Source organism: Kryptolebias marmoratus, linkage group LG3 (assembly GCF_001649575.2).
Source record: "Kryptolebias marmoratus isolate JLee-2015 linkage group LG3, ASM164957v2, whole genome shotgun sequence".
NCBI lineage: Eukaryota > Metazoa > Chordata > Actinopteri > Cyprinodontiformes > Rivulidae > Kryptolebias > Kryptolebias marmoratus.
The window spans coordinates 18,733,161-18,746,978 of NC_051432.1; the positions used below are offsets into that span (position 1 = coordinate 18,733,161).

At 43.2% G+C, this 13,818-nt stretch overlaps 1 protein-coding gene across 1 annotated transcript in view; it reads left to right on the forward strand.

The window, feature by feature from the left end:
* Nucleotides 1–1,317: 1,317 nt before the first annotated feature.
* The window catches only part of cbx6a (chromobox homolog 6a), a 24,704-nt gene continuing 12,203 nt past the window's right edge, over nucleotides 1,318–13,818 (forward strand). The window contains exons 1-5 of the mRNA XM_017409314.3: nucleotides 1,318–1,535; nucleotides 2,454–2,497; nucleotides 2,696–2,761; nucleotides 4,442–4,508; nucleotides 4,952–6,195. Coding sequence (XP_017264803.3) covers nucleotides 1,467–1,535; nucleotides 2,454–2,497; nucleotides 2,696–2,761; nucleotides 4,442–4,508; nucleotides 4,952–6,195 — 1,490 coding nt within the window. The 5' untranslated portion in view covers nucleotides 1,318–1,466. The remainder of the gene's footprint in view (nucleotides 1,536–2,453; nucleotides 2,498–2,695; nucleotides 2,762–4,441; nucleotides 4,509–4,951; nucleotides 6,196–13,818) is intronic.

Genomic DNA, 13,818 nt, shown 5'->3' on the forward strand with positions numbered 1-13,818 from the left:
TTTTTTGCCAGTCTGAAGAAAAAAGAAAAAGAAAAAACTCCTCTAAGTCATAATAACAAGATACTACCTTTAAATTATGAATCAGCATCTTGTAAGTATTCAAGGTTCTTTATTGTCACACCATATATGCTTCCACATGAGGTGATACGAATTAGGACTCAGGGTCCTGGGGGTTAATAATAAACAAACCAGACAAGGAGCAATATTAATAACTGATCAAAGTAGGAGTTAGATCAACTAAAAAGATGAATCAAAAGGAAAATACAGCACCGCAGCAGTAGCAAGCAGCTCGGCAGAATCGTTGAGCAACATAATAGATGTGTAAAATGTCCATGAGATACTATCTCAAAACTAGTAATCAAAATCTCATAATTATGAGTTACTGAGAAGCTAAGTCATAATTTAGAGATAATATCTCATAATTATGACTTAAGAGATTTTTTCTTTTATCAGTGACGGAAATGGGCTTTTATACAGAACCAGAGAAACTGCATTTTCTGTGAAAAATCAATGTGAATGCTGAAGTTGAAACCGAGAAGTAAAAGAAGTAAAACACTCGTTAGCAGCTCAACTCACACTGTGCAACAAAAAACAACACTGTATTTAATGCTGCCTCTGTTTCATGCACAGCTGAAATCATATTTGCACATTTTAAGAGTTATTACACAGGTTTTAATCCGATTTTGCACAATTTTAACCTCTCTGCAGTTGTCAATTTTTTTTGCATTTTCTTGATTGTAATTTGGTATGTTTTGAATTTTGCAGGTTAGATTACTAAAGCACATTTATCTGTCTGTCTATCTATCTATCTATCTATCTATCTATCTATCTATCTATCTATCTATCTATCTATCTATCTATCTATCTATCTATCTATCTATCTATCTATCTATCTATCTATCTATCTGTCTGTATGTCTGTATGTCTGTATGTCTGTCTGTCTATTAGGTTTATCTATTATTAGGTTAGCAGCATGATGTTAGGTACTTTATTTTGAAACAGATATCAAAGAGAACAATCCTTTTAAAGGAATTGAAGACAATAAAGACAAATATTTTGTAAAGAACAAAAGTTACAAAAACCAAAAGTCATATTATTATTATATATTATTGAAGGACAGACACATGCCCCTTAGATAGATAAAAACTAAAGTTTGCAGAAGCAGTTATAAAACAGTAAAGCAGCAGCGTGAACGCTGATGTTATCATGTTCAGAAACGTATTTTTAGCCGCCAATTAACAATAAACACTGCGCACGCGGCAGTGAAGCAGGCGCGACCAGAGATGACCTCGGTCACGTGACTCGCAGACACCAGCCCCGGCCGCGGCACCGCCGCCGCTGCTCCCGCCGCTGCAGCTTCCAGCCCGCACTGCCGCCTCTCAGTTCGCCCCTGCTCGACCGGCGGAGCGGCACACGACTCGACGGACGCGCGCAGACCAAGGCAGCCCGGCCCGGTCGGTACAACTATGGAGCTCTCGGCGGCGGGGGATCGCATTTTCGCCGCGGAGGCTATTCTGAAACGCCGCGTCCGTAAGGTGAGCCTCCTCCTCCTCCTCCGCTAGCGCTGTGACTGGCTGCGGATGTCGGTCAGCGCGGCGCGGCGCGGCGCGGCGCCGCTCCGATCCATAGGCTCCGGGTGCCTATACGGTGCTATGGAGGCCTGGCGGCAGACGAACCGCCTATAGTTTGATAGCCAGGGCTAGCTTGAAGCTAACGCGAGGCTTTCGGTCGTGTCTTTCTTTTTTCCCTGCTCAGACAATGGTAGGACTAATAATAATAGTAATAAAAAAAATCAAAAACAGCGACACAAAGAAGGGGCCAGAGGCAGCGGAGAGATGTGGGCTGTGCTCGGAAACAGAGAGGGGCTTTATGGTTTCTGTGCCAGCTAATTGTAGCTAAAGCTATATGATCACAGTGTGCACAGTCCAAGTGAGGGAGGTGTATGAAAGGCTGATTAAAATCTGAAGAACCAAAGCTTGTTTATGAGAACTTAATCAGTGAGGATGGGGGCTGTTGGAGAAGTTTTCATCAGCGCAGAAAGTCTTATAGATTATTTATGGGCTTCCCCACCAGGCCTTCACTTCTTCAGAGTTTATTCTTCACCTCCCCCCCTCTTTTTAAACTCTTTACAAACTAAAAAAGGAATTAAGTTTCATGAAAGTTAAAAACTGCATGACATGCACTGTAAATTATAAAATGTACTGCAAATGGAGAGATTAAGAGGCTTAAACAGTAGCACATAATCATAAGGAGTGAAATGCAAAATTATTATTATTATTATTATTGATGGTGATTTGTATGAGGATTTATTTTTCTATTTTTGCCTTGTTTAAGGACAGTAAATCCCAGTTAATCTAAAACGACTGAAGTCTTGTTTGAGATTTTAGGGACTCTTTCAAATCTTCACCCTTTTATTTTCATAATAATCCTCCATCTGTTTGTTGCTTTTGCAGGGAAGACTTGAATATCTGGTGAAATGGAAAGGATGGGCAATGAAGTAAGTGGAGCTCTAAATGCTTATTTAAAGGTTAATGCTGCAGTGGTAGTTCTTTTGTTTTTTGAAACAAGGCTGTGTTGTTTTTAGGTTTACCTCGATGTGCTGGCATTCAGCTAAAATGTGAATTCGGTCGATTTCGCTTAGAGAAAATCCATTCCTGACCCTTTTCGTCTCTGCTTTTTCCACACTTGTGTTTAGACACAGCACTTGGGAGCCCGAGGAGAATATTCTGGATGACAGGCTGATCTTGGGCTTCGAGCAAAAGTGAGTGAATCTGGTTCGTTTTGAGGTCCGCGTGCACATTTCCGCGTTTGTGTCGCCAAATCGGATTGACCGTGGGCATAATTCAGCTTCATCGGGACCATATTGCGGTTGATACGCCTTCATCAGAACAGCATTTTGACCCAAGATAAGGTCATGTTCTAAGCAGTCATATAAAGAAATGCGCAACCTCCTAAAATAAGAAAAACAGCTGTTGCTTAAGAAAAAGTCCACTGTTTAAAAGCCGACTAATGCCTAAAAATGCACATAAATTAAAGCTTGCATCTCCTCAGTACACAGGGTCATTGGGAAAGGTCTCTGCAGTGGGCAGAAATGACCTTCTGTACTGATCCCTGTTGCAGCAGATCTGAAGAAGCCTCCAGTAGTCCAGTTTGATCAGTGTTTGAAACGTCCATTATGCTGATCAGCTCGTGCACTTTTTTTCTTTTTTCTTTTACAGTCAGCTTTTCTGGGCTCTAGAACAGTTTCGGGCACAGCTTTCTCATCGGTTCGTTCAGTTTCTTCGAGGCCGCGGCTCCGATGAACACGGGACCCTCCGAATCTTGAGCCTTTCGAACGTTTTGCAGCAAACGCCGAAGAACCGAAGCCTTCTCGAGAAGCAGAGTCTGCTTTGTCTCTTCTTGTAAACTGCCTGAGTGTTTCTGTCCACACGAACACCCTGGTGTCAGGCATGTCCACCTGATGTATAAATTCACCTCGTTTGTTGAGATCGTGCTCAATATGAGAGTGTTGTGTTACATTGTGTCAGAAAAGTGCTCCGTATTCTGTTTTTGTGGACGGCAGCTCCTAAAATGTAGTTTAAAAGAATAAGCTTTGGAGCGAAGGAAGTCTTTATTTGGCTTAAAAAGGCAAAAGAGGATCTTTTCAGATGGGGCTTTCTTAAAAGAAAAAGTGCACTCGCAAGATCAGCGGCGTCAAAAGATAATCCAAGTAAACTTTCATGAAAGACGTGCAAATCTTCACTTAACAGCAATAAAAAGAGAAAATGCACTCGCCAAGCGAAATCGGAGCACAGAAGAAAGATGCACACAGATGATAGTTGGGACCCTCTGTCACACAAACGTCGCTTTTCAGTTTTCGGTTTCACTTTTGCTCTTCCTTGCTGATTTGCAGTGAGTGGAGCAGAGCGGGACGAGGCGGCCCGCAGTCTGCTGTCAGACGACATGTGGGCCGTGTCAGCGTGTCCCCATCACACCGTGATGTTTCACCAAGCAGGTGGCAGTTTGTTGCTCTCAGATATTCACCAGGGAAAAAAAAAAAAAAAAAGGAAAGAAAGTTGTATATATTTGAACCATCTGCCAGGAATCTTTCTGTAAATATTTGCATCTGTTCTTTTACCTTTTTTCTGTCTGCGTCTTTACATTCCCGCTCCTTCCTCTCATCTCGTTTCTGAGAAGTTGACGCGAAAGCCACTTGAAAGCCTCGTGCTGCTCTCTTGAGATGTTTACAGGAAATTTAAACTGTCAGAACTAAAAAGGACGCATGAAACGGAAACAGAAAATGGACACGAGAGCACGGAGAACAAGACTGTGTTGAGAAGTGGCTGGATACTTGCTCTACTTTGTCACTCTGACAGCTGTCATCTCCTTTTGATTTTCTATATTTACTCTCACTCATCTCTTCTCTGCAAAGTTGTAACTGTCTTCTTTTTTTCATTTAAAGGGAACGAGAAAGGGAAATGCACGGGCCAAAAAAGCGCGGGCCGAAACCCAAACACTTAGCTGCGAAGGTACAGTTTCTACTTTTTGGTTTAATGTTTTCGTGTGAAGCTCAACTGTTGATTCTGTTGAATACCTAATGGACTCTGAGACATCTGCAAAGAGGAAAAATGTAAATTGGCGTACAGTGGTTGATGAAATGCCTTTTGTTTGAAGCCACCCTCATCTGAAAGCTATTTAATTTTTGGTTCCTGAAACAAAACTCACTTTGTGTCGTGTCTTTATTGAATAATGTGAAGTAGGCCAGCGTAATGACCTACTTTCCTTTTCCTGCAGCAGTGTTCTTCTTTTCTTTTCTTTTTTTTTACAAATCAGTCTGGAGAAAGCACCGTGCTGTCAGATAGTTTGGCTAAATTATGTGCCATGCCGTTTTTATTAGCCAATCAAGCTGTAGTTTGAATTGCTTGGGTTTTTTCAGGATAACTTTGACTCCTAAATGTTATATTTTCTTCAGACTCGTGGTCAGAAAGGAGAGACCAGCAGTCGAGCCTCAAGCAGCCGTCAGAACACGTCGCGCTCCTCCTCGTCCACTTCCAGCCGAGCAGCTCCTTCCTCTTCGGCCTCTCTTCCTAATTTACCGTCGTCATCCTCCTCCTCTTCAACCGTGGCCCCCTCCCCTAAACTCAACTCTCTCGCAGCCACCCACAAGCTGAAGAAAGACATTCACCGCTGCCACCGGATGTCCAGGCGCCCTCTGCCTCGCTCCAATCCCATGGCGTCGACCTTCTCCAGCCCGGGTGGCTTCCCCTCCCGCATGCACGTCTCCCCTTTCTCCGAGACCGTCCGCATCCTGAACCGTAGAGTCAAACCCCGAGAAGTCAAGAGAGGCCGCATTATCCTCAACCTGAAGGTAATCGACAAGCCGAGCAAGGGCGGCGCGGCTGCGGGCGCGAGGAATATGGCAGCGGGCCGCCAAAACATCCCTTCGCGCAATCGCATCATTGGCAGGAAGGGAGAGGCTCCTTACAGACCTTTTCAACCTCCTCTGAAGATGCTGGGGTTCCCGATGTATGGGAAGCCGTTCGGGCTGCAGTGTGGAGGCCCGATGTCTTTTCACTCTCACCCGGGATCGCGCACCAGTTCCGGAGCTCGGAACAGCCACAGCACCTCCTCCCACTACCAGGCGCCTCCTTCTCCCTCCAGCTCCAGTGGCTCCGAAGGAAAGTCCCAGCCTGCCGCCAAAGCCTCGCCTCCCAGCAAGGATTCCAAGTCCGGTAAAGCTCTCACAGAAACCCCGAAAAGTCCATCTGCCCCTGCCTCGTCCTCCGATGCAAACCCTGGAGCCTTAGCTTGTTCCTCCCTGCCTTCGTCCCCGTCGTCTTCTTTAGAAGATGAAGAGCAGGGCAGCACGGACCCCTCACTGCCCTCAGAGGCAGGCAGGAAAAATCCTCGCCAACGCAGAGCTAAAAATCAGCCACCCTCCACGCTTCCCCCCGGCACTCCAGGGGAGCAAACCCCCGCCCCCGCCGAACCCCAAAGGGTGCCTGCTGAAGGAGACCCTGACTGGCACCCTGAGATGGCACCGAGCTGCAAAGATGTGGTGGTCACAGACGTCACCACCAACCTCGTCACCGTCACCATCAAGGAGTTCCCCTCCCCTGCTTCTGGCCCTTCTTCACCTTCTGCTGGCCCTGAAGGCGCCTCCTCCCCCCCGCCTCCCGTCACACCCTCCGAGGACCCCTCCCCTGTGAAGCCATAGGAGATCAGATATTCTGAAACTGATTGCCATTGAAGATAGAAAAAGATATATATCAACCAGTGTTGCCACTTCAGCCCTCTCTTACGTTATCCGCAGGGGAATGTCCATATTTGTGGAAAAAAAGTAATGAAATGTATTGTACCTAAATATCGCCCAGCCATTAAATAGTAAAATAGAAGCATATTTTTCTTAAAAAGAAAGAAAGAAAAGAGGCAGCTAACAAGCCCTTCTTGCCATTGAAATCGCCATATTTTTGTCCACATACGCTGCGTTGACTCTCCAAAGCAGATCTGATGGGAAACAATATTTGTTTTCTCTCACTTGACACAAACATGCTGAGTTCAGGCCTGCTCGCAGCTTTCCCAGTCGTCCTGACAGCGTGTCCCTCACCCATCTGGTGTGTGGGCTTCTTCATTAATCACACTCGCTGGAAGTAAAAGGGAGATTTGTCTTCTGCTGAGTCGGGGCTGCCACGGCATCTCCGGCCTTTCAGGTGTTCCATCAGTTTAATGACCCCCCAGGTGTCAGCGCGAGTCTGGTTTTGCCGACGTTAAATGAGGAGATGTCGTTTTTGCACTTCAGACCGTTGGACTCTCGATATATTGCATCAGCACAGGAAAGTAAATGCAATGCACTTGACTGCATCAAAAGCAACTTGTTCTTCAGTGTAGTTCATCTATTTTTCAAGGCCTTTTTTCCTCCTCCTCTCTTGAACACATGCACGCACACACACACAATCTTAAAAGTTATAGAATAACCAGTAGAGTTATCTTTTCTGTGCAGTCTTTTACTGGCTTTGATTTCTCACAAAAGCACCACCTTCTTCAATTTCCCGTCTGCTGAGATCCAGAACTGGCCTGCAGATAATGTGCCTGGGAACATGTGCCAGAATTGCACCATCTAATGTCTCAACCGTCAAGGTCTGAAAGGTCCGGGAGCTGCCAGTGAAACGAAGCCAAATACTTTCTTGTATCTCTGATCTTCTTGGCTGCAGCTTCACGTCTGTGGAGCGTGAGTATGAGCGGTTTTGGTTTGTAAATCAATTACGTTTCTTTGTTTACCTCCCCAAAAAGCTGGTAAAACAAACCTTTTTCCTCTTTTTGTTTTTTTCTTCCTCTTCAGTTAGTCCTTTAGCTTCAGTAGCCTTTACTCTTTTGGTATTTTCCACAAAGCTGGTGTCGGTGTGGTGTCTTTTCCTGTCACTCATAGAGATAGTGAAGGAACCGGAGAATGCTTGTTCTGTTTTTTTTTTTCTGCAGCACGTTTTTGCAGAGGTAAGAAAGCCGCCATTCTCGTCCGACCCATAAACGAAATGTTCCAGTCTGAAAAAGTCACCTACAGCTGTAGGTCAGACTTGTTTGGAGCTTCTGTTTTACCATCACCTCTGCTGTCCTCTCTGTGAACAGCCTGGTAAGCTCCTTTATTTGACTTTAAACAGCAGTTTTGGACGTGTCGAGGTGTTTTGGTGACCCAGGGACACCTTGACACATCTCAAGCACAGAGACCTATTAGTCAGGCTTATGAGGTTTCATTTATTTGTATTCATGTCTTGCCACTTCTGCCCTTTATTATATGAAAGCCCTTCTGAGTTCGGCATGGCGCTCCTCACGCAGCTTCCTGCTCCTTTCAGACCTTCCCAAACTTCAAAACTCTCACTTTGTTTTATGTATTATAACTGTTCCGCATGTGTTGCCTTATAGCTCCTCTGTGCACCCCTGATCTTGCTTGGTGTTTATAATACACAAGACTTAAATACTTAGTTGTGGCTTTAGCTTGTAAGGATCTCATTACTGTGACGTTCCGCTGTTCCTGAAGTTGGGTTTTTTTGCGAACGTCTTCGAGGGAACTCTCCGTCTCTAACAGATGAGGAAGACATTGCCTCTTCGTTTCATGTTGTGTACTGGATGGTCGTGGTTGTTCACTATACTGTTTCAATGCTCCAGTAGGTTACATGAAAGGATTTATTCCAGTAGGACATATCCGTTTGATGAAGAAAAAGTAGGTTTTAAAGCTTATTTTTTTTATTTTTATTGGAAGTTCTGAAACTCTGAATTTGCCCATTTCTAAAATCTTCAGAGACTCTCTGAACTAAAGCTCAATTTTCTTCTCAAAGTAGATATTGTGTTATTTGGAATCTTTCTCTTCATGTTCTGTGACTGTAATATCTTTCGGTGGTGGTTTCAGTAGCAGTCGGTGGATGTTTTAAGGTATTAGACTGCAAAACGATGCTTTTTCTTTTCGTACGGGGTAGCACAGCTCAACTTAGTGGCCTGTCTTGTAACCAAATAGGGCTCTTGTTTCTATTGGATATTGATTTCTTTTTATTATTAAGCCTTTGAAATGTTTTTACATCAACCTGGTGTAAAGTCATAAGTGCTGGCTCGGCACTGATTGGCTGAAACGAAGGAACTTTAACTGAATGGCTAAAGATGCTCGATTACCGATTGTTCTTTGAAGCATTTTTTGTTCTGTTTGTACTGTATTTTAATACTTGTTTGAAATATGCATAATTATGTTAATGTAAGGCTGTTTATTTGAATGCCATTTTTAATAATCCCCAATGGGTTTGATTTTTTTTTTTCTCGTGCGTATCAAGAGTGCAGTTGTTGTCTGACTTTATTATATGAATTATGTACATTGTACTGAAAGTCATAACAGGAAGTTGGAGGAGAATAATGACGATGTAATGTATGTGAACCTCTGAAGCATGTTTTGCAAACTCTTGCTGTACAGATAATGTATTCGGTGTCATGTTTCATGTTGTTTTTGTGTGTTTCTTGTATAATACTTTTAATTAAAAAGTGCTTTAAAATGATTTAGGCTTCGTCAGTTTCTCTGTTTTACAATTCAAAGTTAGGGTTTATAAAGTCCAGTTCTGGGAGGGAAAACTGCACTGATCTGCAAACCCAGGCACAATCGGTTCATGTCGAAAATGGCAGATTAAATTCTCTATTAAAACATAGTAAAAATGAAGAATCTTTTGCTTCCTCATGCCATTTTTATTCCTCCTGATAGCATTTGTGCATTCTCCACACAGCAGCTTAAAATCACAGAAGCTGACGTGATTTTTTTTAAATGCATAGTGTGTGGTTTAGTAAAAAGAAGTCTTTGATCCATTTAAATCTTCAGTCCTAAATGTTGGGGTCTGAAAAAGAAACTGATTTTTAAAAAAGTGTAGGTAAGCAACAAGTCCAGGTACAAATCTGGGCTAAGTTGGTGCTGAAAGTCATGAATATATTGAGAAATTTACAGACTTTATAAACCTGCGCCTTAGGTCTTTGTTTAATAATACTTAAACTGCCTAAGGTCGTGGTTCTCAAACTGTGGTACTCCAGAAAATTTTGTATCATTTATTAAGTTAACTAAAATGACTAATTAATCAAAACTAAAAAGCAGAAATAGCCACAAAGCTGAGTGGTTTAAGCACATTACAGTTTAGGCTCCAAATGGGAACGACTTGACACCAAACGGCTGTAGAGAACCTTTTGAGAACCCCGGTGAAAACGATGGTTTACTGGTGTGTTTGTAGCTACTGATGCCAGTGAAGTCTCTGCAGGAGCTGCTCGCAACAAAAGGTGATTCAGGTCATCTCAAATCAGAAGAAGAGCCAAGACTTGAAGGTATGTGGTGCTGTTCTCAACAAAAACATGGATCCATTACATCTTCAACCAAGGTTAAATTTGGTCGTGTTTTTTGTTTTGTTTTTTTGTCGATGGTGAATCAGTCCTGTGACTGAAAGTGTTCAGAGCAGGAAACTAAAGCCAAGGCACAATGCTGACACACGTCACTCAAGGTCTTATTATTATCATTAATAATATTATTAAGCAGGTTAGGGTTAAGGTGTCAGCTTAGATTTCTTGTTAGAACTTTAGGACACATCCTCAGCCGTGGACGTCGAGTTCATCGGGTGTTGAGGCTGATCTGCTGGGTCTTCTTTGAGTTTGTGTTGAAGTCAGGATAAAGAACCAAGTTTGATTTCTAGGTTAGAGTTAGTCCTTCACGTAGATTGGTCAGTTTGAAATGTTTCAGTCCAAGTTTATAAACCAGTGGAAGAAGCTTATAAAATTGAACTGGTTTTTAATATTTGTCATAATGATGGGGTTTGGAGAGCTTAGCACTGCCTGAAGTGGCACGTCTTACGAACATTTGAGAACAGCTGAATTAAGCCACTTTTAGGTGGATTTTCTTCAAGGTTAATACCCAAACGTCCCTCAGAGAGGTGCTGTTGAGCTGCCATAGTAGCAGAGCCGCAGCATCGTGTGTTTTCAGCAGGTCTGTGAGGTTTGAAGTGGCACTGAAGCTGCGGCACCTGTTTGTTTGTCTCCGCGTTTTGATGTTGGGATGAATGGTTCAAACAATTCCACGCTTTTCCACGGGAGGTGCTTTATTGTGTTTGCTTTCTGTTCGAACCCCTGGTTCTACAGAGACAGGGAGGATGCACACTCGATGTAGCCTTGTCTCTTTTCATTATCCTGCCTGTATTGTTTGCCAGACGCTGCTCAGTTTGTGACCCAGATGGAACCAAAATACTCAGCTTAGTTTGATTAGTGTCCCACATTTGTGCGTGTGTGTGTTTGCTCGCTTAAATATATTCGTGGGGTATAAAAGCCAGGGGCATTAATAGGGAAATGCAGGATGTCATAAGTCTGAATGTCTTTCTAAGGATTGACACTGGGTTTGGAGGTAAGGCTTAAAAACAGCCACTGACTTGTGATGATTAGGGTTGTAATAAAGGGTTTTAGTGGACATTAGGATGATGACTGGTCCCCACTCTGATAAAAAGACCCAGATTGTTCATTCACAATATGGGTTATTGCTCATGCTCTGAGTTTGAGCCTCTGACTGATGGATTCGATGACGGTCGCCTGAATAATGTCAGAAGTTGTTTGTATGTGCTGTTTGTTCCCCAGCTTTAAGGGAAAGTTCTAAAAGTTCTTTCTGCATCGTGACTGCTGCCTATTGTTACTGCTTCAAATGAGAAAAAATGTTGTTCATAACAGTTTTACGGCACATGTTGGAGCTCACCGGCTTAAAAAGACGGCCATAAAAGCACAGTGGGAGTTGTTTTTCAAGAAACCTAGAGCAAAGACAGAGAAAGGAAGGAAGGAAGGAAGAAAGGGGAGGAAAAATATGTTAGGCTTTTCTGTTATTTTGCCAAGATGATCGCTTTCTCGCTGCGGAATGATGATTTAAATGTCCTCCGATGAAATCACAAAAGGTGACGTTACAGTGAAAAACTCAACAATGACAATCTGGCTGTATCAAAAAGAATCCCTCTGAATAACCGGGCTGAAAACTTGTTTGTTATAAAGAATGAGGTCTATTATCCTTCTGAAGAAAAAAAAAACACATTCATCTGTAAAAATTTCCAATATGTGCCTTTGCAGTAATATTACATCCACACATATGAAAGCCATCCATTCTTTGAGTACTGGAAACACGCATGGCTTCTCGCAACTTTTCATGACAGCAGCCTGAGTGATGTCCTTCATCTTTGGCACCTAAGACCTGATGTCCATTTGGCCTAAAAGCAAGCCGAAACATAGACTTATACGACCACGGAACATGCGTCTTTCCGTCCATCAGAGGTAAAATGGTTCCCAGAAGGCTCACAGCGGCGCACAGAGGTATTATAAAGCTTCCCCGAGTAATTAAGTTTCAGCTTCTCGATGCAGCTGCAGCTGTAAACTGCGCCGCGTTTTTCCAAGGTGCTCCTGAGCTCATCACAGTAACATCATTCCTCATTCAGGGCTGCCCGAGGTTTTAAAAACGAAGCCCGCATTCAGATTTTCTCCGATTTCTGACTTTTTATACGAAAATAATCCACTGCAGATGATGAAAGACTGAAGGGCTGAACGCTGATTTTCTGATGGAGTTTGACACAAAACTGGCAAACCTGTTTTTGCTTAGAAGGACTATTCTTTTATGGGGTGCTCCTTTTCTAACAGCACCTGACAGCTGCCACCAGTAATCAGCTGATTGTTTTATCTTCCGAAGCCCCCCTTTTACTTCTGGATACAATAAAGCTGCACGGCACGGACTCAGAAAGTGTAATAATGCGGTTGAATAAAGATTAAAGCAATTACAAAGCTTTTGTTGATGCTGCGTTTTAAAAATGTTGCCAACCTCTTTAGAAATGGGGCCTAAATTTAACCAAGTGTCTTCAGATTTGGTGCGTTGACTCATAAGGGTGATTTTGGCCCAGTAGCAGGGAGGTCGTCTCCCACCTGGAGAAGCAGGGATTCAATCCCCGGCTCCTGCAGCATGCCGAAGTGTTTTTATAGCCTCACTTAGAACCAATAAGCATGGAGTGTGTGGGTGAATGAGAGACATTGTGAGGTGCTCTGCAGAACTTGGGGTTACAAAGGTGCTAAATAAGTGTGGACCATTTTCCATTTTGCCATTGCCACTAAAGAGGATCCACCATGAAACTGCTGAAATCCTATTCTATTATATTCTATTCCTTTTTTTTGTCCTGTTGTGGCATCTTAGGCATACCACATAGAGAAGATGGCTGCCTACTTGTGCCAGAACGGATTTGCTCTGCAATAAGGGTCTCTCAACATGAGAATCCCAGTTGCATGAATTATTTTAATGAATCAAGACTGAATCTGAATCTAGCATTAGAGTAGGCAGGCCACATTGTTTTAATAGCAGCCTGTTAGTATGCCCTTCAACCATCAGGACTGTTAGTCTTCCTATTCTATTTTAAGTATAAACATTAGTTTACTGGCGTTTGTCAGCGCTTCCTGCAGTTTACACTGCTTATCCAAACTTATGGAACAGTCGACCGTTCATTATACACACAGCCTTATAGAGACGTTCAAACTCCATCATTTTACTCGGGCTTTCAAATTGAACAGAGTAGATGATTTTAATGGGTCTCATCTGCTTTTGCAGCTTTGGTTTGATTGTAATGTACTTAGATCAACCACGGTTGTTTTAAATGTGCTAAACAAATAAAATGAACATTAACGTCTTATGGCCGCGCACAGGAAATGCAACGAACACCCGACGAGGCTGCTAAACTTTAGCATGCTGCCGTCATCTGTGGCTAAGTTGCATCGCTTGCAACAGCATGAAGAGATGCTACTTTGTTGTCACTCAGTGTTGTTGCGTATACATGTTTTGGAAAGATCTTCTAAGCCGTAAACTACAACAGATTGGTAATAAAATGTGTGCTCTCTCACACACACACACACACAGCAGCAGAGTGAGGAAATGTGGTCAGTTTGTCCTCCAGCAGCCTAAGCCTATAGCAGCAGAACTAAAGGATAGCTCAGGAAACCCAAATCAACCCTAACTATAGGATTTATCAAAAAGGGAAGACAGAGTCTGTGCAGATGTGACAGGTTTCTGTCACATCTGCACAGACGATTTATTGTTTTCCAGACAAAAACCCTGCTGATTCGACATGTGAAAGTCAGTGAGTGGGTCCACCTGTGGACATGCCGGTCCATGACTGTGCAGATTTAAAGTGTTGCCGTCAGTATTAAAGAAGACTTGGTCTGACTTGGTGAGAACACGACAAAATGTGTCACGAAGTCCCTATTTTCCACCTGTTTGTCACCGCTCTGCTCCCCCCTTCAGGCGCACGTTCGCGCCCCCCCCCCCCCCCCCCC